This window comes from Schistocerca nitens, chromosome 2 (genome assembly GCF_023898315.1).
Source record: "Schistocerca nitens isolate TAMUIC-IGC-003100 chromosome 2, iqSchNite1.1, whole genome shotgun sequence".
NCBI lineage: Eukaryota > Metazoa > Arthropoda > Insecta > Orthoptera > Acrididae > Schistocerca > Schistocerca nitens.
The window spans coordinates 815948061-815972009 of record NC_064615.1 but is presented as its reverse complement, the minus strand read 5'-3'; the positions used below and the strand labels follow the sequence as shown (position 1 = coordinate 815972009).

The 23949-nt window shown below is 43.2% G+C and overlaps 1 protein-coding gene across 1 annotated transcript in view; it reads right to left on the bottom strand.

The window, feature by feature from the left end:
* LOC126235361 (pickpocket protein 28-like) overlaps nt 1-23949 on the bottom strand; it is a 174058-nt gene that overhangs the window by 61365 nt on the left and 88744 nt on the right. The window contains exon 4 of the mRNA XM_049944083.1: nt 7883-7991. Coding sequence (XP_049800040.1) covers nt 7883-7991 — 109 coding nt within the window. The remainder of the gene's footprint in view (nt 1-7882; nt 7992-23949) is intronic.

Genomic DNA, 23949 nt, shown 5'->3' with positions numbered 1-23949 from the left:
TATTATTCTGGGTGACTTGCGCTAATTTTCTCCTGATCCATCTGGTTAGTTAAGACATAGTAATTTATTATCCCCGTCAATAACAAGACCTTCTACCCCTCCAACAGCGATAAAAATACTCATGCTGCTACAGGAGATATTTCTTCTGCACTATCTCGCTAGCAGTATAAGATTCTCAAAGAGTTTGTTTCGCTGTTAATGGCTTTGTGGTTCGATGCTCCTCACGTTCCACAGTTTTCCAGATTTCAATTGTAAGCGAATGTTATCGTATATGTCAGCTGCCAGTCGGGAAAGCCTTTTCGATGATGATGTTTGGTTTGGTTTGTGGGGCGCTCAACTGTGTGGTCATCAGCCCCCGTACACATTCCCAATCTGAACACAGTAAAACCTCACTACTTTTCATGAATGATGATGGAATGATGAGTGGACGGTTTACCCTTTCCATTGTCCGTTCTGAGAACGCTTCGCTTCCTGAACTTGAATCTTTCGCTGATCGAGATGTCATCGCCTACAAGACGTGGCATTGTGGAATTGATTCGAAGACTCAAAGTAGACCTAGTTATGTTTATAGTAATATGCCTTTTACATTGTATACACGTTCCTGTAGAAAAGTTCGTAGTGATGAAAAGATTCATGTATGGATGAAAGGACTTGGTGTACTGTACTGTGTACTGTGTTCTGTACTGTAACTGGAGATATTACTTTGTACTATAATTATTAATAAAGTGTGATCCTTGACCTCTGTAACCGCTAGTCGTACATCCGCCCGTCCCCGGGCAGAGAAAATCCCCAACGCGGCTGGAAATCGAACCCGGGACCCCATGATCCTGAGGTAGCAACGCTAGCCGCTAGACCACGAGCTGCGGTCAAAAATTAAGTCGTGGCGGGTTTCGAACCAGTACCGAAAACGTTTTGTTACTACTCATAGACGCTACCCCATTTTTTGTTGTTGATCTTATTTTGTTCTATATTGTTCGTGGCGGACGTCCGATGACACTCGTTCAGATTGTTTGTTGATCCGATCACTCAGTTTTTTATTGCAGAGGGCAGCTAAACCCTCTGACTGAACACTCTGAGCTACCGTGCCGACTTCCCTAGACTATGGGTGCAGGAGGAATGCCTTTTCGTCACCATCATTTCCTTTCTTCTCCGAGCTCGTCGTCGTCGACGGGACGTTATACGTGAAGTTTTTCTCCGGGGAGCAGCTGTGCAGCCAGGATGTAGTGTTACCTCTCTGGAGTTGCGAACGTAGAAGAGACGTATTGTTGATATCGCAAGTCAGACATTGAGGCGTTTCACAGCAGCTCCGTAGACGAGAAAGCCGAGAGACGAGGTCAGAGTCCTGTCCAGCATTCTGCCTTATGAAGTCTACTTTTTCTGCTTGTTTTCACGTCTTTTTCTATTTTCAATACATAGCAAATACGGAAAAGGTGTGGAGAATCCACCCAAAATCCCCCTTTAGCTCACTCTGGTAAGAGACCAAAGTTTCGCAGTGCTGGTCAAGTATTCATCTACAGGCTACTCCTTAATTCACACATTAAACTGCTTCGCAGAGGTACATCTGAAATATCTTCAGACTATTTGTCGACTGTTCCATTTTCTAACAGCTGCTGCGAGAAATGACAGCTTAAATCTTTCTGCGCAAAGTCCGATTATTCTTTTTTTATTACGGCCTCGCCTATCTAGGTGAGCATTTGTAGGGAGAAGTTCTGAATTTCATCAAAACGCAACGAAGAACCACCTTTGTTTTAATGATCGCCACCATAGCTCGCATATCGTACCGTCTCTTCTCTATTTCACGAGAATACAAAACGAGTTGCGTTTCTTTGAACTTTGTCATCGTCCTCCATCAGTCCTCTCTAGCGAGTATTCCATACCGGACTGCGGAACTCCACAAGAGGACAGTCTAATATTGTACAGGCAATCTCTTTGGTAAATGTGCTGCATTTTCTAACAATAAATGTTCTTCCAATAAATAGTAGCTTTTGCTTCGCTTTCCCCAGAACATTATCTATGTGATCGTTCCAATTTGCGTTGTTAATTATTCTAATGCCTAGGTTCTTAGCTGAGTAGACAACCGTTAAATTTGTGTGACTTAACTGTGTAACCGAAATTTAACGGAATTATTTAGTGCTCTTGTGGACGAGTGCATACTTTTCATTATTTAGAGTCAATTGCCACTTTTAGGAATATGCAGATGCCATGTGTAAATCATTGTGTAACTCGTACAAATTTTCTGACGTGTTCACCACACTGTAAACGACAGCAGCGTCTGCAAATAATTGAAGAGGAATGCTCAGATCGTCTCCTAAGTCGTCTATGTGCGAGTAAAGTGAGAACAGCAAAGGGTCTCCAGGTGTCCCTTCTGTTTCACTCGATGACTTCCCATCAGTTACTACGAACTTCTGGCAAGAAATCAGGAATGAAGTCGCACAATTGAGACGAAACCCGCAAGCATGTAATGTGATTGGAAGCCACATGAGAGGAACTCTGTCAAAAGCCCTCGGGAAAGCTAGAATCAACTTGAGGTCCCCAGTCGATAGAAATTAATACTTCGTGTGAATGAAAAACCGAGCATGTTTCACAAGAACGAGTCCATGTCAATAGATAGTTTTCTTCAATATATTTCGTATTGCTTGAACACAATACATGTTCCAAAATCCACAAATCTCCAAATCGATGTCAGCGATATGGGTCAGTGGGTTACTTGTATTACAGTAATTATGTCTTGGTGTGACTTCTAGGGGGGTCGGGTGTGGGTGGGCGGGGGTGGGGAGGGCTACCCGTGGCCTAGCGGTAACGGCTTTGATTAATGGTAAAACGTTCTCGTTCTGGAGTTCAAAATCATCAGCAATGACGGCCGAGAACTCCAGGCGTAAGAAGTCACCCCCATTCAGCCAACAGCCTTGTCAAAGAGGGCGGAGGAGAGGACAGAAGTTTAGAGCACTTTGTCGCCTTGGGTTGGAAAGCTGCCCCTGAAGGCGGAAGAATAAGCAATGATCAACGGCATGAGGATGTAGAAGGCAACGGAAACCACTGCATTAAAGACATGTAATGTCTACCTACAGAGTATGTGGCCTTTAACTGAAAGAAGCATCTTGATGATCTCGCCAGTGGTAAAAGAGTCCAGACTAGTCCCTCATTCGCCCCTTCGAGACCGAACTGCCAAGGGAAAGGTGACCAAGAGAGAAAGGTTGAATAACGAACTGCTGGCTTTGTTATTAGAACAATTTTCGTCGTCTGACATCTCACGATACACACTGACGATGTGGCCCTGTGCTCTTGCTATTGCTTTCGTATGGTGCCTTGTTCACTTCGGATGGCTTTGCACCCCCAGTCAGCCTGGCACGGGGATTAACGAATTACGGAACAGCAAACCATCCACGAAATCTACGCTGGACAGCAACAATCCGCAAGCAGTCATACCACCCAAAACCATCTCCTCGCTGTTGTAACTGCGGCCGGGACGGTCGCGGGGTTGAAAAGACGGAAAGCGCGGCACAACCCGCGGAGAGGCCCGCGAACAATGGGAAAGGACGGACACGACCAACGAAGGACAGAACGAACAACAACAAGATCGAACAACGGAGTCACAAGGAAACCTAACAAACACGTCCCCTCCTACACAGAACAAGTAAGTAAGCGGTCTAGCGCGAGGCGATGTGTCAACAGACGTACGCGAGGTTAGACTGGCTGGCTGAGCTTTTTTTTCTTTTTTTTTCTTTATTGAGTTTCGAATCCCCCGCCCCCTCCTCCCCGAAGGGGGCGGGCTGGCAGCAGCTTAGTATGCCGCTCTTCAGCCTACAGAATTTGTTTTAAAAACATGAAGATAATAAACAATAAAAACAGGCGATAAAATCGGAGACTTAAATGGTAACATGGCGGAAAAAAACGTGGAACATGAAACATAGAAACAAAGGGATGATGATGCTAATAAAATACACATGAAGCAGACAGGTAAAATAATAGACAGACAATTAAAAAACACGGCGACAGTCTGGTTTCTGTTCGCAAGAGACATAAAATTCACACCCAGCGACAGCATGATTTCTGTTCGCAACAGTTTGGAAAGACGAACAACACTGCACTAAAAAGTTGGCAAATATGACATACCACAACCGAGGGCAGGTGGGGGAAACCTGGACAGATGATGGGAAAATAAAAAGGGGGGAAGGAGAGGAAAAACGAAGGGGGGGGGGAGGGAAGCCGGCTGAGCCAGAGGCATGCGCTTCAGTACGCTATCGGGGGCGCCGCTATTGGCCTCTGGAACCACGTGTTCCACTGTGGCGCCCTCACTCTAAAAGCGGGCCAGCTTTCGGCTCGATGGTGGAGAGACCTGTAGTTCTTAAGTTCTAGGGGACTGATGATCTCAGATGTCAAGTCCCATAGTGCTCAGAGCCATTTTGAACCAGCCTAAGGAGTTACGGAAGCCACACAAGTTGGTACACTCACCGCTCGTCGTGCTATACAGAGATAAGCAATGGTACAGGAATTACGCGAGAAAAAGGACACCTTGCGTGATGAGTAGTGATCCAGATACGTTTGCCTCTTCCCTTACTATCGAAATATTTAGGAATGGAACTTACATCCCTTGGTACCCCGCAGGAAATATACAGGGTGATTCTGTGGTGATGTTACCAATTTCCAGGGATGACGGAGAAGGGTAAACATATCAACTAGAGATAACGGACACTGGTCTGGCAATAACCGAGTCGGAAGATATAAGCGAAAATCATTCTCATACGTCTGACAGTGGAATATATGTACCGACACTGTTGTTGCTAAAATTGTGGGGTAGGCAAGTTTCAGAGGTATGGACCAAAACAAGAAAAAGTGACTGATAAACATCGGCTCTAAAATGCATACGCTGAGGCCTATTGCTTATCTTCCATGCTGTGAAACACGTCTCTTCTACTGCAAGCTCTTTTCCTTCCATATTTTTGGGGAAGACAATATGGACCAAAACAAGAAAAAATGTCCCATAAAAATGCATACTTTAAGAGATACACTTTTTTGGTAGATGAGATGTTTTTCACAGTAGTGAAGATGAACAAGTGCTCATAGCTCTGAAGGTACTGATTTTAGAGCCCATATTTACTACAATTTTTGCTTGGTTTGGTCCATACCAGCACCTCTGAACGCTGCCTATCGTATAGGCGTGGCAATAAGAGTCTGGCACACGTGTATCGCTGTCAGCGCTATCACAACGATTTTCGTTTATAACTTTCGACTCGGCGTTTCAAGACAATGGATCCTTAGCTCAAATTGATACAGTACATTTAGCATCCCCTGAATGCCTGTAACATTACCAGGGAATTATCCTGCATACAATCAGAAGGATCTGGCAAGAACTGCCACGTGTGTACCATAGTCGGAAGATTGCGATGTACAGGATGTAACAAAACGATACCGACGAACTGTGAAGGTTGGAGAGTGTCTTGAGCACCTATGTCGGGAAACATTAGCCAGTAAAGCTGCCAAGCGCCAACGCCCTTCGTTAGGCTATTCCTTTGGCAGCGAACGTGGGACGTTGGAAAACCGCAAGCTAAAGTGTTAAGACTTTAGAAGCCGTCTAACGCGTGCACGGCAAGCGTGGAGACTGTACAGATCGCTAAGCGCAATGACGTCAGACTTTCAGCCTCACAGCTGCCAAGGCATGGTCTAGTGGCATTGGCTCCCGTATCTTCGACTCTCTGTAGCGTGGTTGAGTGGCGTTTCTGCAAGGGTTATTCGTAAAGTTTTAATCACTGTCTTGGGAAAGAGCCATATTAATATGTAACTGGCCGTCTCCACTGTATCAGTGACAAACACCATACTGTTTTGCCTCCTGTACCGGCGTACTATGATACAGGGTCGCGGAGATTGCAATGTGCAGAAACATCACAGACATATGTTAAAAAAAAAAGAACTCTGGAAAATTAATTTTTTTAAGTGCCAATTAAGACTTTATGACTAACCCTCATAGATACGGTGTCCATAACAAGAGTTAGTTTAAAAACGGTGTAGGAAGAGAACCACTAATCAAAATGATGTCAAATTTGAACAACGCATTCTTGACACAGGGCGAAACGTTATAAAAAAGGAAATGAAATAACAAACATTTTATCAATAGACAGCGCTGTAAACGCGTTAACGTAAATGGGATCGGCTATAGACGACGGATGAATCGCAATACGACGGCTATGCTTTGAGTTTAAACATTACACAATCCGTACTGTTCAGTGTGGATAATTGTACAAGTTCGGCAGTCAATAGTTGTGGCACAGTTAGTTAGGTAAGCCCGTCGCCCACGACAAGGTCGTACCACATAGGATAAGAAAAATTGGTTTTTAATTGTCCTGAGGCCAAAAACCGCATAGAAAGAAAAAATGACATCGGTTTTAGTGCTGTCGGATGAACAGCTTTCTCCCCTCTGCCACACTGCACTTCAAAAGAATCTGTCATCTCGAATTTTGTTACCATTTCTTCCAGAACCTTGGCAGACATCAGATCAACGCGTTTTTTCATACCGCTGAGTGCCCGGAACTTCTGCAGGGCCACGGGCGCATACTCACTGTTCTTGCAAAGGAGCTTTACCAGCAGCGCGCGATCCTTGATAGAGAGAGTCATCGTGGACATCCAGGATGCAAAGTGGGGAACAGCTGTGTGCCGCGTATCTGTTGCTGGGCATATTCTGACGCTTACAGCGCCATCTTTTGGTTTAATTTCTTTTCTTATTTTTCATGGCGTTTCCCCCTGACTCAATAACATGCTGCTCAAATTTGACGACATTGTGAAGAGTGCTTCTCTTCATAGGGCGTTTCGAAACTGGATTACCTGTGTTTGTTCCGCAAGTCTTCTTCCACAATATCTCGATGTTTTTTGATATCGTTTTTATTCTACAAGTGTACGAAACCGGATCATTTCCTCTTGCAACAGTCTTAAAAATTTTATTGCAGTTTTGCCTATCAATCTCAAACAGTTAATGTGTGCCGTAGCATGATCGTATTCCAAGGTTTACGTTCAGACTGTAGATAATATAATGTTTTGCAAGAACAGCAAATCGTCAGTGACTTATCGTTTCATAACTTTGCTTTATCACTGACACATTCAAATGACCACCTCACGAACTAATAAAATCATTCCAATCTCCAACTACACAAGTCAAGAAATATATAGTCAACGGTACTGGTACGCGCCGCATCGAGTGACTTCAGGAGCTCCCGTATAGTTTTATACAACCAAAGTTTTAACATATATGCAGAGTAACTTCACAGACCCTATCCCCGCCTTCTGTCATTATGTGTACTACTTGTATCAAATGTCAATGTGTGACCTGCTATATTTGGAATGTACATAAACATTATTCATGAAGGAATAATCGGAAAAGCTACATATGTGAAAAAGCTACATTTTCATACAACTGCGTAAGCAACGAGTGAAAGGGAAGACAAAAGTTACATCTTGTGCTAGCACATAGCTTGATGTTCTCGAGTGCCTCCAAGAAGGACTGAGCCATCGGACCTACCACCAAAACAGTCTTATAGACCCGCACTCAGCGAAATTACCGAGTCTCTTAATAACGGTATCCTACTGTTTGCTGTTGAAAAAGTGTTGATGAAAAAGTTTGAAACACCCTAAATCTGGTTCGAGCGCTACCACGCTACAAGGCGTTACCTACGTCGGCTAGAAGGTGCGTGGATTTATGAGAAAGGAATGAAAAGAAATTTGACACCTGGAAAGTAGTTTGTAACACATATTTGCGTTTATAGAAGATATTACGGTAATAATTGTATATTGTGAGTCGTGAAAGCTCATTGATTGCGCAGGTGGTAGAAGTAGCCACAAAGTCATACACCAAGCGTGCAGTGAATAACGTTTATTGTAGATATAACTTACGTACCTGCCTGAGGAACTCAACTGTCTTTCTATCCGTTAAGTTTTCACCGAAGTCCAGCAGACCCTCCTCTGATTCATCACACACCAATGAGAGGTCATAGAACTTCTTTCGCCTGTAAAGGATAGCAGAGTGTTTGCATTGCGCATTCATGACGTATTTTCACTTTATATCTTGTGGTATATCTATCGTTAATGAATATGCAAATAGATTTTCCTTTGCTGTTCAATTTTGCAGAAATATTATCTCTGATGAGTCACAATTTTTGTATGGGTAGATGTTCTTAACTATTACAAATAGTATAGTAGAACCAATATAGTAAATTAGAACTTAAGCTACAAACCTCCACACTTGCGTATCTGATTCCATCTTATACTATAAGGGCATCGCATGCAGTACACATCTGTATACCAAAATCTGTGTGTGTCAATAGACTGTTCGTTGCTCAGTTTTTGCAATGAAATAAAAATGGGACCCACTGAGGGAAAACAAAACTTAACCCTTGGCGACTGTCAAAAGTAGGCTACTTATTTTTGTATAGCTACAGTGTGTAAAAGCTGAATGGAGTGTGTAAGTCAAGCCTCGTGCAGGTGGGATAAGTTCTAGCGAATGGAAAGACCTATCATAACGGATGAAATAATGTCTGCATGTTATCTTTTTACAAATTAATTTTACTGCAGTATAAATTGTGCACTTTTTGTAAGTGCCTCACTCCTAATAATTTCTATGAAAAGGTATCTTCATTGGTGCCCCAAGGAAGGGTGACAGAGTCACTGTTATTCTCTGTATACATAAATGATTTGGCGGACAGGTTGGCCAGAATCTGTGTTGTTTGCTGATGATGATGCGGTGCATGGTAAGGTGTCGAAGTTGAGAGAGTGTAGGAGGATACAAGATGACATAGGCCAAATTTCTAACATCAAGGAGAGAGGTGTGAATAGGAGCTAGTGAGAAAGGAATAAGAGAATGCCAGAGACAGAGAGGTGAGAGGAGATGGACAAAGAGTGGGGTAGGAGGGGGAAGTGTAAGAGGCAGGCGTAACATGGAGAGGGGTAGTGGGCAGATAGAAATGTAAGATGTGGTAGGAGGTGAGTGACAGAGAGAGGGAGGAATAGATGAATAGTGGAGGAGAAGATGAGAGATAGGGGGAGGAGTTGTTGGTGAGTGAGAGGAGGAGAAGAACAGAGAGGATGAGGAGGAGGAGGAGGAGCAGAAGGAGGAAGACGTTGAGAGAGAGAGAGAGAGAGAGAGAGAGAGAGAGAGAGAGAGAGAGAGAGAGAGAGCTGGGAGGATGAGATGTGTGTAGAGAGAGAGATAGGGGGGGGGGAGGAAGACATGGACAGATGCAGAACAGGAGATAGAGAATGTGAAGGGGATGGATGGAGAGAGGGGGATAGGAACAAGGTAGAGGAGGAGATGTCCAGATAAAGGGGTACGAAGAGATCGATAGACGAATGGGAAAGAGTTTATCAATAAAGAGAGGAGGGCAAAAGAGATGACCAAAGAGAGGGGGGATGGAGGGAAAAACAGAGAAATGCGACCAGGACAGAGAGCTGGAAAGAGAGAGAGAGGGAGAGAGAGAGAGAGAGAGAGAGACAGAGCTAGGGTAGACATGAGAATAGAAAAGATGAGGAACATATGTACAAAGAGTGAGGGAAGAAATGACAAGAGCTGGGGACATGATGGTGAGAGAGAGAAGGTAAGAGGGAATGGACAAAAAGAAAGAAAGACAAACAGAGAGTGGAAGGAGGAGAAGGTCCACAGTGAAAGGGAAAGATGAGAAGTACAGAGAGATGGGGCGATGAGGGAACAAATAGAGATAGTAGAGGGGTGGAAAGAGAAGGGAGGTGGAAATAGTCAGAGAGAAGGGGAGGGGATATTGTCAGAGAGGGTGGAGGACAGGGAGGTATAGGAAGCAGGTGAGATGGAGAGGGGTTCTCTGTCAGATTTGTTTGATGTAGAACACCAAGAATTACTCTCATCTGAAAACCTTTTCATCTGAGAGTAGTAATTGCAACCTATGTCCACAATTAGTTGCTGGAAGTATTCCTCTGCAGTTTTTATTCTCTACAGCTTCCTACAGTACAAACGAAGTAATTTCCTGATTTCTTAACAGATGTCCTATCTTCCTGTCTCTTCTCTCAATGTTTTCATCAGTCAATCTAATTTTAAACGTTCTTCTGTAACCACATCTCAAAAGCTTCCATTCTCATCTGTTCCGGTTTTTCCATGGTCCATATATTACTAGCATACAATACTGTGCTCCAGACGCACATTCACAGAAAATTCGTCCTCAAATAAGGGACTTCTCTTGTGCAGGAAAGCTCATTTTGCCAGTTCTCAGTGCCTGTGCCTTGCTCCTTACATCGAGGGTTAGTTTGCTGCCTAGGTAACAGAATTCCCTAACTTCGTCTACTTAGTGATCCCCAGTTATAATGTTAAGTTTCTCGCTGTTTATTAAAATTATAATTAAATCTGGACCAATAATCAAAAAACCTACTGAAAGAAAAAAAATGTTCAAATGTGTGTGAAATCTTAGGGGACTTAACTGCTAAGGTCATCAGTCCCTAAGGTTACACACTACTCAACCTAACTTATCCTAAGGACAAACACACACACCCATGCCCGAGGGAGGACTCGAACCTCCGCTTAGACCACCTTCACAGTCCACGACTGCAGCGCCCTCAGACCGCTCGGCTAATCCCGCGCGGCTACTGAAAGAATAAGTATAAAAATAATAATAAAACGATTCATACTTTTTCACCATTTCTGCTGTTTCTCATTGCTTTCGTCCTTCTTCGATTTACTGTCCAATCATATTCTGTACTTACGACTGTTCATTGCACTCAACAAGTCATATAATTCTATTTCACTTGCCGGGGGACAGCAGTGCTATCAACAATTCATTGCTACCCTTACACCTTCAATTTCAATGCACTTCTTGAACATTTCTTTCCGTCATTGCTTCTTCAATGTATAGATTGAACAGTGGGGGCGAACGCTTTTTCTAGGACAACGAATTTTATGCACGTGTCTTGATTTTTCTTTAGTTTTGCTTCCATTATCAACCACTACGTCAGAACCACCTCTGGTGCATTTACCTTTCCTAAAGCCAAACTGATTGCCATTTTATTTTGAATTTTACTATCTGTTCTTCTCTAATTTATTCTTGTCAGCAAATTGGATGAATGAGCTGTTAAGTTGATTGCACGATAATTCTCGCACTTCTCGGTCTTACTGTCTTCGAAATTGTGTGAATGATGTTTTTCGGAAGGTCTGGTGGTAGATTGCTGGTCTCATATATTATACACTTACCATTTCTCTCAATGATTTTCGAAATTCCGCTGGAGGACACTTCTGCCTTGTTTGATCTCATGTCTTCCAATGCTCCGATAAATACTGATGCTAATATTTGATCCCCTGTCTCTTCCCAGTCGACTGCTGTTTATTCTTCTATCGCGTCATGAGACAAGTCGTCCCCTTCACTCAGGCCTAAAATGTATTCCATCCACCTACACGTCCTTTTCTCTACAGTTAACAGTGAGGCCCACACTGCAATCTTGAAGTTACCGCGCTTTTCTGTATGCTGAGCCAGTCCTCCCAACTATCATTTCTTTTTCGATTGCTTCACATTTTTCGAGCAGCTATTTCACCTTAGCTTCCCCGCACGTACTATATATTTCATCCTTAAGTGACTTATACACTGAAGCACGAAAGAGACTGGTGTAAGCATACGTATTCAAATATAGAGATACACTATGTGATCAAAAGTAGCCGGACACCACAAAAAACATATGATTTTTATGTTAGGTGCATTGTGCTGCCAGGTATTCCATATCACAGAACTCAGTAGTCTTCAGACATCGCGAGAGAACAAAACGGGGCTCTCCGCGGAACTCATGGACTTCGAAAGTGGTCTTGTGATGGGGTGTCACTTGTGTCATACGTCTGTAACCGAGTTTTCCACACTCCTAAACATCCCTAGGTCCAGTATTTCCGATGTCATAGTGAAGTGTAAACGTGAAGGGACACATGCAGCACAAAAGCGTACAGACTGACCTCGTCTGATGACTGACAGAAACCGCATACAATTGAAGAGGGTCGTAACGTGTAATAGGCAGATATCTATCCAGACCATCACACAGGAATTACAAACTGCATCAGGATCCACTGCAAGTACTATGACAGTTATTCGGGAGGTGAGAAAACTTGGATTCCATGGACGAGCGGCTGCTCATAAGACACCCATTACAGAGGTAAATGCCAAACGACGCCTCGTTTGGTGTAAGGAGCGTAAACACTCGCAAAACAGAGGAAAAACGTTGTGTGGAGTAACCAATCACGGTACACAATGTGGCGATCCGATGGCAGGGTTTGGGTATGGTGAATGCCCGGTGAACGTAATATACCAGCCTGTGTAGTGCCAACAGTAAAATTCGAAGGCGGTGGTGTTTTGGTGTAGTCGTGTTTTTCATAGAGGGGGCTTGCACCCTTTGTTGTTTTACGTGGCACTATCACAGCACAGGCCTACAATGATGTCTTAAGCACCTCCTTGTTTCCCACTGTTGAAGAGATTTTCGGGGATGGCGACAGCATCTTTCAACACGATCGAGCACCTGTTCATGATGCACGGCCTCTGACAGAGTTGTTGCACGAAAATAACATCCCTGTAATGCACTGGCCTGCACAGAGTCCCGACCTGGGTCCTATAGAACACCTTTCGGATGTTTTGGAACACCGACTTCGTACCAGGCCACACCGACCGACATCGATACCTCTCCTCAGTGCAGCAGTCCGTGAAGAACTCCTCAGTGCAGCACTCCGTGAAGAATGGGCTGCCATTCCACAAGAAACACTCCAGCGCCTGATTGAACGTATGCCTGCGAGAGTGGAAGCTGTCATGAAGGCTAAGAGTGGGCCAACACAGTATTGAAGTCCAGCATTACCTATGTAGGGCGCCACGAACTTGTAAGGCATTTTCAGCCAGGTGTCCGGATACTTTTGATCACATAGTGTATATAAACAGGCAGAATACGGCGCTGCGGTTGACAACGCCTACATAAAACTAGTGTCTGGCGCAGTTGTTAGATGGGTGACTGCTGCTGCAATGGCCGGTTATCAAGATTTAAGTGCGTTTGAAAGTGGTTTTATAGTCGGCGAATGAGAGTTGGGACACAGCATCTCCGAGGTAGAGACGACGTACGGAGTTTCTCGTACGAACATTTCACGAGTGAACCAGCAGTGCGGTAAAACGTCAAATCGCCGACATCGCTGAGGCCGGAAAAAGATCCAGCAAAAACGGGACCAACGACGACTTTTAAGTAGGCTGTTTAGGTTTTCTTATTGGTAACGCCACGTAGCGCTCTGTATGAAAATCACTGGCTGTGCTGTGTGCAGTCTGTGGCTAGTTTGCATTGTTGTAATATTCGCCATTGTAGTGTTGGGCTGTTGGCTGTTAACAGCGCATAGCGTTGCGCAGTTGGAGGTGAGCCGCCAGCAGTGGTGGATGTGGGGAGAGAAATGGCGGAGTTTTGAAATTTGTAAGACTGGATGTTATGAACTGCTATATATATTATGACTTTTGATGACTATTAAGGTAAGTACATTGTTTGTTCTCTATTAAAATCTTTCATTTGCTAACTATGTCTATCAGTAGTTAGTGCCTTCCGTAGTTTGAATCTTTTATTTAGCTGGCAGTAGTGGCGCTCGCTGTATTGCAGTAGTTCGAGTAACGAAGATTTTTGTGAGGTAAGTGATTTGTGAAAGGTATAGGTTAATGTTAGTCAGGACCATTCTTCTGTAGGGATTATTGAAAGTCAGATTGCGATGCGCTAAAAAATATTGTGTGTCAGTTTAAGCACAGTCATGTATAATTGTTCAAAGGGGACGTTTCAGACTGAAGAGAGTCTTTCAACGTGACAGAAGTGCAGCCCTTCCACAAATTGCAGCAGATTTCAGTGCTGGGCCATCAACAAGCGTCAGCGCGAAACATTCAACGAAACGTCATGGATGTGGGCTTTCAGAGTCGAAGGCCCACTCGTGTACCCCGAAGACAGCACGACAGCTTCGCTTGTACCCGTCAACGCCGACGTTGGACTTTTGACGACTGGAAACATGTTGCCTGGTCGGACTAGTCTCGTTTCAGATTGTAGCGAGGGGATGGACATGTAGGGGTTTGAAGACAACCTTATGAATCCAGGGACCCTGCATTTCAGCAGGGGTTGTTCAAGGTGGTGGAGGCTGTGTAATGGTGTGGGGCGTGTCCAGTTGGAGTAACAGGGGACCCCTGATACATCTAGATAGGACTCTGACAGGTGACACTTACCTAAGCATCCTGTATGATCAACTGCATCCATTCATGCCCATTGTGCATTCCGACGGACTTGGGCAATTCCAGCAGGACAATGCGGTACCCCACACGTCCTGAATTGCTACAGAGTGGCTCCAGGAACACACTTCTGAGTTTAAACAGCACTACTTCACACATTATTGGAGTCCATGCCACGTTGTGTTGCGACACTTCTGCATGCTCGAGGGGCCCTACATGATATTAGCCAGGTGTACCAGCTTCTTTGGCTCTTCGGTGCATTTCTCTATTTCTGAAATTCCCTGAACAGTTTTGCACTTTCTTCTTTCGTCGATCAACTGAAGTTTTTTTTCGAAGTCACCTTCTTTGTACCTATGTTTTTCTTTCCATCTTCTATGGTAGTCCTTCTGAGAGATGTCCATTCTTGTCCAGATGAGCTCCCTACTGAGCTCTACATTATAGCAGCACCTACAGCCTCAGGGAACCTCAAGTTTATGTCTTTGTAACTACTTCCGTATGCCATTTTTTATGCAATTTTCCTGATTAGCGTCTTAACCTTCAGCCTGTTGTTCATCATTACTAATCTGTGAACTAAATCTATATCTTCCCAGGGTCCGCTTAAAAGCCAGCATCAGATTTCGGAATCGCCGCCTGTCCATGACGTAACTAAATGGAATCTTTAGGTAGGTTCCTGCCTTTTCCAGGTATACATCCTCCTCTTGTGATTCTGGAATAGAGTATTACCTATTACAAGACGAAATTTTTTTGCAGAACTCAGTTTTTCTGCCCTCTCATTCTTACTATCAAGCTCATATGATTCCGTAATAGAGTCACAGTCTACCATCGCTATTAGATTTTCGTCCGCAGCTCGTGGTCGTGCGGTGGCGTTCTTGCTTCCCACGCCCGGGTTCCCGTGTTTGATTCCCGGCGGGGTCAGGCATTTTCTCTGCCTCGTGATGACTGGGTGTTGTGTGACGTCCTTAGGTTAGTTAGGTTTAAGTAGTTCTAAGTTCTAGGGGACTGATGACCATAGATGTTAAGTCCCATAGTGCTCAGAGCCATTTGAACCATTTTTTTATTAGATTTTCATCTCCCATTACCTGTTGAATTGCCCGTTCAGTAACATCATATGCTTTCTCTATTTCTTCATCTTCGGCTTGGGACGTCGGCATGTATGCCTGAACTATTATTATCACGTTGGTTTCTTGTCGATTCTGATTAGAACAACCCTATCGCTGAACACTTGACAGTAAACCACTGTCTGCGTTACCTTTCTATTCACAACCAATATTACCCCCGTTTTACCATTTTCTGCTGATATTCATATTACCCTATGGTCATCTGATGAGAAAGCCTTGTCTTCCTTCCATTTCAGAGAGCGTCAGTGGACAAATAGAAGTGGAAGATTTGGCCACAATGAGAGGACGGACGAGGAGGAGATATGGACAGAGAAAGGGGAAAGAATGACATGGAAATAGACAGTGGGAAGCAGAAATATGGGAGGAGAGGTAGGTGGAATAAATTGCCAGAGAAAGGGGTAGGAGGAATTTCATGCAGTGTACGTGCTGCACACATACGAGGACGAAACTGCGGGTAAAATGCTAGTATACATGTTATCAATCCAGTCGTCTGGTTAGCGTGCATTGATTCAGTGTGTTGTACTGGTCTTCACCGAACACTGATTAGAAACTGGATTAGAACCTACCAACTTGCAGATGTTGCGAGGGTAGGTTATGCCGTCTCTTTCTATTTATCGGTGAAGAAAATGTGGGAAGACAGACATGGTATCACATACACTTCCTATACCTCACTACCATCGCATTGTTGTTTTGCCCTGAACTGTCATGTTTGTTACAAAATGAAAAGGGCCTTGCTTATTGCTGGATTCAGATCTGACTCACCAAATGGAACACCAATGTAATATTATACGCCTAAAAAAATGTATGACATAGTTGTGAAAGAAAGGAGAGACTTTAGCGTGGGTATACAATCTGCCTGCTGGGACGCATGAACCTTTTAGTAAAGCAAATCTGTGATACACAACACCATTCTTTATTAGAACGCGTTGACCAAATTACATTATTTCTGCGACAAGATGATAAACCACTTTTTGTAAGAACTATAATTTCACGTTATTAAAATTACCCTTCGCGATTTGTTTGGAAATGACCGCAAATATCTGCATCCGTTTTTGATAGGTCTGTTAATTCCTGTTCCCACTGTTCAGCCATTTCTGTCTTTTCTTCAGATGAGACATGCAGAAGATGTACACATAGAAAAGTTGAAAACAGCAGCAATATAGGGTCGACATGACACGTTCTAGTAATGGACGCAACTGTGAAATCAACATTGAGGCATAGGAAAGTAACTCATGAACGAGGACTTTGCCTTCAGGACGCTATACAAGAACTCGGCCTGCATGTCGTGAGTGGTACTCTCAACCCGCCTACTTTCCAAAATTCTGCAGGTGCAGCGACAGCTACGCACATCATCCTCGCAAACTCGAGGATCAGTGACCACACAGAAAACTGGAATGTCTGTGATGAACTTACAATTAGTGACCCTAGTATCATTTACTTCACAGTTACAGGCGCAGATAATGACTTAGCCACCAACAGCAAGCCAGACCGATTGTACAATATACACAAAGCGAACTGGTAAAATTCAAGATATACCCACTGCGAGAAAGGGTATTTGATGGTGACGCCAAAACCAACGAATTGGTTCGATTGGTGCAGACGGTGCAAGCCAAGGCAGTCCAACGTTTGTTATGACGTCAAAAGACTTCAAAATTCCGCGGAGTCTCGCCCTACAGTCTTTTTAAAACGCAAAGTAAAAGTAGTTATTACCAGAGATCCTTAGGGGAAACTGAATGACAAAGAAGGCTGAGTTTCTATCGGATAACAATATAAAGAACTATTACAACAGACAACGGTAGAAAAGTGGGAGGCGCTTGTTAACGACCAAATGGTAACAAATGTTCGGGATTTTCCATACAAACTTGCAACAAACGAGGTTCAGTTACCCACTCCATGGTACGATGACGATAGACTGGGAGATATAAGTGCAGTACCTACTCAGAACTCAGTTTCTGTACGATACAACGATGGAAGACGTAGAGTATCATCAGCATCTTCGCTCTGAATTACTAATACAGCATATTAATGACAGTATTGTTACTCCATTTGCCCAGGAGGTAGTGAGGTTAGCAATAATGATGTTGAAGAAGAAGGAGAAAAGAGAGGGATTCATAGAATAACGGCTGAAGTGTTGCATAAGGTAGTGGACCAAATTGTGTCTTATATAACATTGTTACGACTATTGAAGAATCACTTTTGAAAGGACATGAGTCCAGAATCTGGAAAATTTCGAATATTATACTTAAAAAAAAAGGGAAGACAAAGACCAAAGGGATCCGTAATCTTAGAGGCATATTTGTTTAGTAAATGCTCTAGCCAAAGTATATAAAAACATTCTGTGCCGCCCACTGAGGGACCACAGACGTAAGAGGCATGAGAGCCTGCAGCAAGGTTTCAGGAAAGGCAAATCCACCGAGGATGCGATAAATCTTTCTATGAAAATTGTGAACACCTCACAGACAAGTATGTTATAGTCATAATGACTGATACAGCTAGGGCGGTTAATAATTTGTAGTGGCCTGCCCCGCACAAAAGACTGAAACAGATGGACTACCCCAGTTTTCTACAACAGTATAGACAGGCAAGTGCGGCTAGAACATCCCGGAAAGAACATTGTGAAAGACGTCAGAAAGGCTGCCCACAGGCCCAGAGTTCTGGGATGCTGGCACAGAGCCATTACTGAAACAGTTTCAGAGTATAAAAAACACTAGAGGTTGTATCGCCTTCGCTGGTAATCTACTAATTACGCTATCTGCCAACAAAAGGGCTAAATTAGAAGACAATGGTTGGGTGGTTCTTGACAAACTATGGAATTTGGGTGTAGAAAACAAACTGAAGATGGTAGTATACAAAACTTTTTATGTTGCTAAAACTAACTTCATCAAGATAGAGTAACCTCCAATCGCAATAAATGACCAGCTAGTCAAGAGAAAAGAATTCGAAGATAGAGTTACCTCACAATCATAATAAATGACCAGACTGTGAAGACAAAAGAAGTTTATAGGTACCTCGGTGTAAATGTCGATGAAAAGAGAAACTATCATGCACTTATACACTCGTCTGCCAGAGAGGCATTAAAATTCTAAGCAAGATAGCAACAATTGGCCAAAGAGGTTTTCAGCTGCCACTAAGTGCAGTTAGTACATTCCACAACGCAATCTTAATTGTTATTGTGGGCTAAAAGTCACAGAGCCAGAAATTTAAGTGCAGCACAGGACCAACGGCGGGCACAGGGAAGTGTGCTCCTGGGCGTATACAAGGATACCGATTGAGGCTTGGTGCCCGCATCTCGTGGTCGTGCGGTAGCGTTCTCGCTTCCCACGCCCGGGTTCCCGGGTTCGATTCCCGGCGGGGTCAGGGATTTTCTCTGCCTCGTGATGGCTGGGTGTTGTGTGCTGTCCTTAGGTTAGTTAGGTTTAAGTAGTTCTAAGTTCTAGGGGACTTATAACCACAGCAGTTGAGTCCCATAGTGCTCAGAGCCATTTGAACCATTTGAGGCTTGGTACATCTAGACCTAGAGGTAAGGAAGAGAGGTGCATAATATTGGTTCAAACATGGCGAATATGGTAAGGTAAAGGAAATACTGGGCACATGAGCTACTTCGGATAAGGAAATAAAAGCATGTATTTACAGAGAATGGCAATAAACGTGGGACACGGGAGAAACAGGATGGAGAACTTAACCAGTTCGTTCCTGACAAAATAGAAACTACCAGAACGTCATACTTCCGACCACAGGACATGGTTCAGTCACTTACTGAAAGTACGACAGCGCACTACAGGAACTTGTCAATGTGGGGCAATCCGCACCCTGGACTTCGTCATCTGGGAGTGTGCCATTACACAAGATATCACAGATAAGAACAGGAACGTCTTTAGTAATGCAACAGTTTACAATACAACAGGGAATGAAGAACTATGGCATAAGCTGAACTCCCTGACAGCTAAAATACCAGCTTATGAACTGCAAGCCTACATGACTGAGGGACAACTTCGAAGAGGCCACAGGTCAAGTCAACGAGACGCTCCACTGCAAAACATCCATCTACAATGACCTTCGGAAGCTAATTAACCTCGAGGAGGACCAGGAAGAATATCCTGAGACACTGATAGCCGTCACCATATCTCTACATCTCAGGTGGCCCTGTGAATTCTGAGTTGTACCTCAGCGCCAGGGGGCTAACTATCCAGTCGTATGAAAAATCTAGCTTGGTTCTCGAACGAACTACAGTAGTGTAATGCAATGTAGTGTAGGGTTGTATAGTAGTGCAACCCAGAATTATAAATTACAACATTTGTAATCCAGGAATGCAGCAAAGTCAGTAGACAAGTAGCATGCGGATATACCTACGCGTAAGATGGGCAAACGGTAGTCTGTAGACTTTCTTTCATTAATATTTTTTTGCAGATATTTTATGTAGAGTTTTTCCTCTTAAACATCAGAAAGCTTGGTTATACCACCACATCTAAAACTGTGTTAAAATATTATGTGCTATATTCATGCCAACTCATGGTCAACATGTGGTCTGTTCTTGTATATATATAACAGATCTAAATAAAGTACCGAATAAATAAATAGTCACATAAGTAGATATCGTTGCGACAGGTTCGGTCGCGCTCTCATGGGGCAGCCGAGGGTAGTTGCATTTTGTTTAGTCTGCTCCCATGAACAGGAAGTGCTTGGAGACGTTTCCTCAATTGTTCGATTGTTCCTGTAGTAACTGGCGAATTGACTGAGCATCGCCTGGAATATTTACATTCTATCGTGTTTCCGCAATGACGTGTGACTAATAATTATTTCGTATACGAAACAGGTGCAGGAGCATTCATTAATATCTGTCGGTTTCATGTGCGCTACTAGCGCGTATCATCCAGCTAGGTTTAGGCACCACGTCTAGGGAACCACGCAGTTGCTAAGGGGGAATTTAGACCTACTCTCACTGTGCGTGGAAACAAACGTCAGTATGTTTAGCCCTAGATAGCTTATTCGTTGTGGTCGGGCCAACATTTTGCCGAAGTTGTTTCTAATACTCTGAGAAGCCCTTATACATCCTCCATATAGTCCGGAGCTGTCTCCGTGCAATTTCCATGCTTTTTGATCCTCGAAGGAAGACATTAATGCCTGTCATTTGCTTCGGACTAAAAGGTGCACGTCTACGTCTGGGTGTGAATCGTGGTTTCCGTAACCAACAGCAAACACTTTTCCAAGAAGGCAATGACTCCCTTGTCTCGTAATGGGATACATATATTAACAGATACGGCATTCGCCGCGAATGCTTTTGGAATAATAAATAATTTACTTACTTGTCTTCCATATGTCTCGGTTTTTTGGCTGCCCTTTGTACTTGATAAAGATCCTCACATTATGCAACTGAAGCCACAGAAAATAGAATACATCTCCGTAAAAAAAAAGGCGTGTCAAAACTCTGCGGCTATAATCGTTAAATATTACTTGTGTGTCATATGTTCTCTGTTACCTGAAAAAAACCGAACCTCTACGTTTTCTTTCGTTCTAGATGTATTTTGGGACACCTGACTTTGCTGCCTCTTCCTGTATTTGTAACCAAATATGTTTCCCAACTTCTTTGCTGTCGTCAGTGACTTAATGACAGACTCCTGAAATGCGTAGAATAAAAAGACATATGAATAAATTGGCTACTGTTGGAAGCAGTAGTAACGTGAAGAGTATTCCAGTTATTAATAACGGCGACACTATACCACTAATTCAAGATTACAAGTCGTTGCTTAGATCTCTACCGTCACGTATAAAGCAATAATATGGCTAATGGTATGGAAGCATCATAACCTGACTAATTAGAGAGAGACTGACAGAGAGAGAGAGAGAGAGAGAGAGAGAGAGAGAGAGAGAGAGAGAGAGAGAGAGAGAGAGAGAGAAAGAGAGAAAAAAAGATTTCAGAGATTTGAACAGAAGGTTCAGTGCCATTGAGGTATGGGGTCCGATAAACAGTTTATCTCATGATGTTTGTGAGTAAGAAGGCACGGGTCCCAGGTGTGCCCCAGCACAAGGCAGTACCTGCCTGCTTAAGAACCAGAGTTCTGGCCACCACTAAATTGGCTGCAATTGGTTTCAACAGGCGTTTCCTCCCAGCGGCCAGTTCACGCCTGCCTCCGTGCTAATGGTTAACTCTAGGATTGTTTGTGAATGAGTCTCTGCGCTGTTATAGTCAGGAATATCATTCAAAGCAAATGATGCAGAGTAATTTGGAGAAGTTCTTCAGAGAAGTAAACAGAAAAAGTGGCATTTCAGATTTTATTTGTTTTCTGAAAATTCATCGAGAGGGAGCAGTCGTATTTGCTGTTTGATGCTTGAGATTTCTCGAAGAATAATGTTTAGTTACGTGAAACACTTACCTGTAACATAAAAGTTATGTCATTCTGTCCCGTTTCAAATCATTCAGAACTGTGAAACGAGTAAACAAATTAATTGGAAAATAAAACATTGTGTTCACTTTCATTTCATAATCTGACACGGTATCATATTTTGAGATTACATGTAAGCCTACGTCAAAAAGCAAATAACACTAATTACATGAGGCGTGAATCTGAGGACGTTCTACGGAAGCCTGTTCATGATGCTACTACTTGCTACTGTTTCTTAGTATGTACAGTCTTTGGCGAAATTTTCCCTAAATAACATATCTCTCTTTCAAACTAACTTGCAATGAGCGTTACTCGCGGACGCCCCTTCTTAATATCTTAGCAGCAACCATAAAAAGTTGAAAAAAGTCTAAATGATTTGTCACTGTCCAACTCCTTCCATCTTACCCCACTCTCCGTGGGTCCCCCCCCCTTTCCCCCCTCTCCATGAATGGCAACAAAAACAAACTGACGTATAAATGAAATAAAATGTCGTGTGACGAGGGCCTCCCGTCGGGTAGACCGTTCGCCTGGTGCAAGTCTTTCGATTTGACGCCACTTCGGCGACTTGCGCGTCGATGGGGGATGAAATGCTGATGATTAGGACAACACAACACCCAGTCCCTGAGCGGAGAAAATCTCCGACCCAGCCGGGAATCGAACCCGGTCCCTTTGGATTGACAGTCTGTCGCGCTGACCACTCAGCTACCGGGGGCGGACACTGACGTATAAATATTAACAATATGACACAATGTGAGCACTATGAGACATCTGATGAGTTTGTCACCTCTTCAGAGCAATAACGTGATCTGTGCAAGTAAGAACTGGAAACCATATTTTTCCTTATGTTACGCTACAAATGAACATGAATTATCTTAGTCACTTCTTTATGTATACATTTAAAACATTATATATTCTAAATGAGCATATATGTAAAATTTTTCACTTATTGCAGGTCCTTTAGGGGCATTTCCGTAAGCAGCTGTGGAGGGGATATTATTATTAGTTTTTCCGTAAATATGTGTTATGTATGTTAGGATTTTTTTTAAATACACACCTTTCAGGCAAAATATTCTATTTTCTTCTTTTAGTCCAATGCGGTTCGTAGCTACAACTCCATTTTAGAAATTTCTTTGACTACTTCGGGACATTTAATTTGATTCCCTACTTAACCTACCTTGAACTTAACGGGATAACTGCTAATTTCATTCAAAAAGCTTCTCAGGCGAGATGACAGAAATAAGTAAAGTCTTTTTACTACTTTCCTTCCTTTGATCGCATCATGTTCAGCAGTTTCACCAGTTAAAAGTTTAACATTCAAACTTACTTGTTTGTGGCTATATAGTTGAAACTGTCAGTTTCGCCGACTTACACATTATGGATACATATCGTCTCCCTTATTTTCGTTAAAGATTATTCGATAGTGATTGCCAATACATGAAGTGTACTCTTTGCAGAACCCGGCAGGCGAGTTGCGAGGATTCTTTAAGTGTGACACTGCAACTTTCTCGATCCAAAACTACCAGTAGCTGGCCTCTCACATATGTAAAGTAGATAAGAATTTTAGGAGGATCGTAGAAAACAACATACTAACGCGCGTCTTTGAGGCACTGACGCGACATAACCAAAACACATTCGTTTCTTTGGGCCCGAAAATGCGGAAATTTAATTTGTCAGCCTGGTCTGACATAATAGTCTTCGAAAATTATTGAGAGGCGGGGAGGTGCTGCAGGAGAATTGACACTTATCATTGGATGACTGCTCGTCAGAGGATAGGTTTGGGTATCAAAGATGATGCGAATGTTACGTGAAAAGACAGGAGGAGCTAAAGTGGCACTTCATCCACTGCTTACGAAAGAATCACTTCAAATTCTGCTCTCAGAATACGGTATGAGGTTTGGTGATTTCACTTTGCAGCTCCAACTGGAGAGTGATGTAAAGTTTACGTTAGACACCTTTTCGGGATTCACAGGCATCATCCAACACAGTGGCCAGCAACCGCAATACACGTAGGCAACAAAACGACATTGTCAAAAAAATGGTAAGACCTCTAGTCGGCTTCGGCGTGTGTACGTCGCATGTACGCAGTAAACGTTACAGTTTTAATGAGTAGAAGGAAGATGCCCTTCTGGCACGCTTAATTGTATGAACTCAAATTTAGGTAGTCAGTCTAGTCAGATCGCGGAAACGGATCAGTGAGCTAATAATGCTACTATCGGTTCCTTGTGCTGAATCTCAGCCAACCTTAGT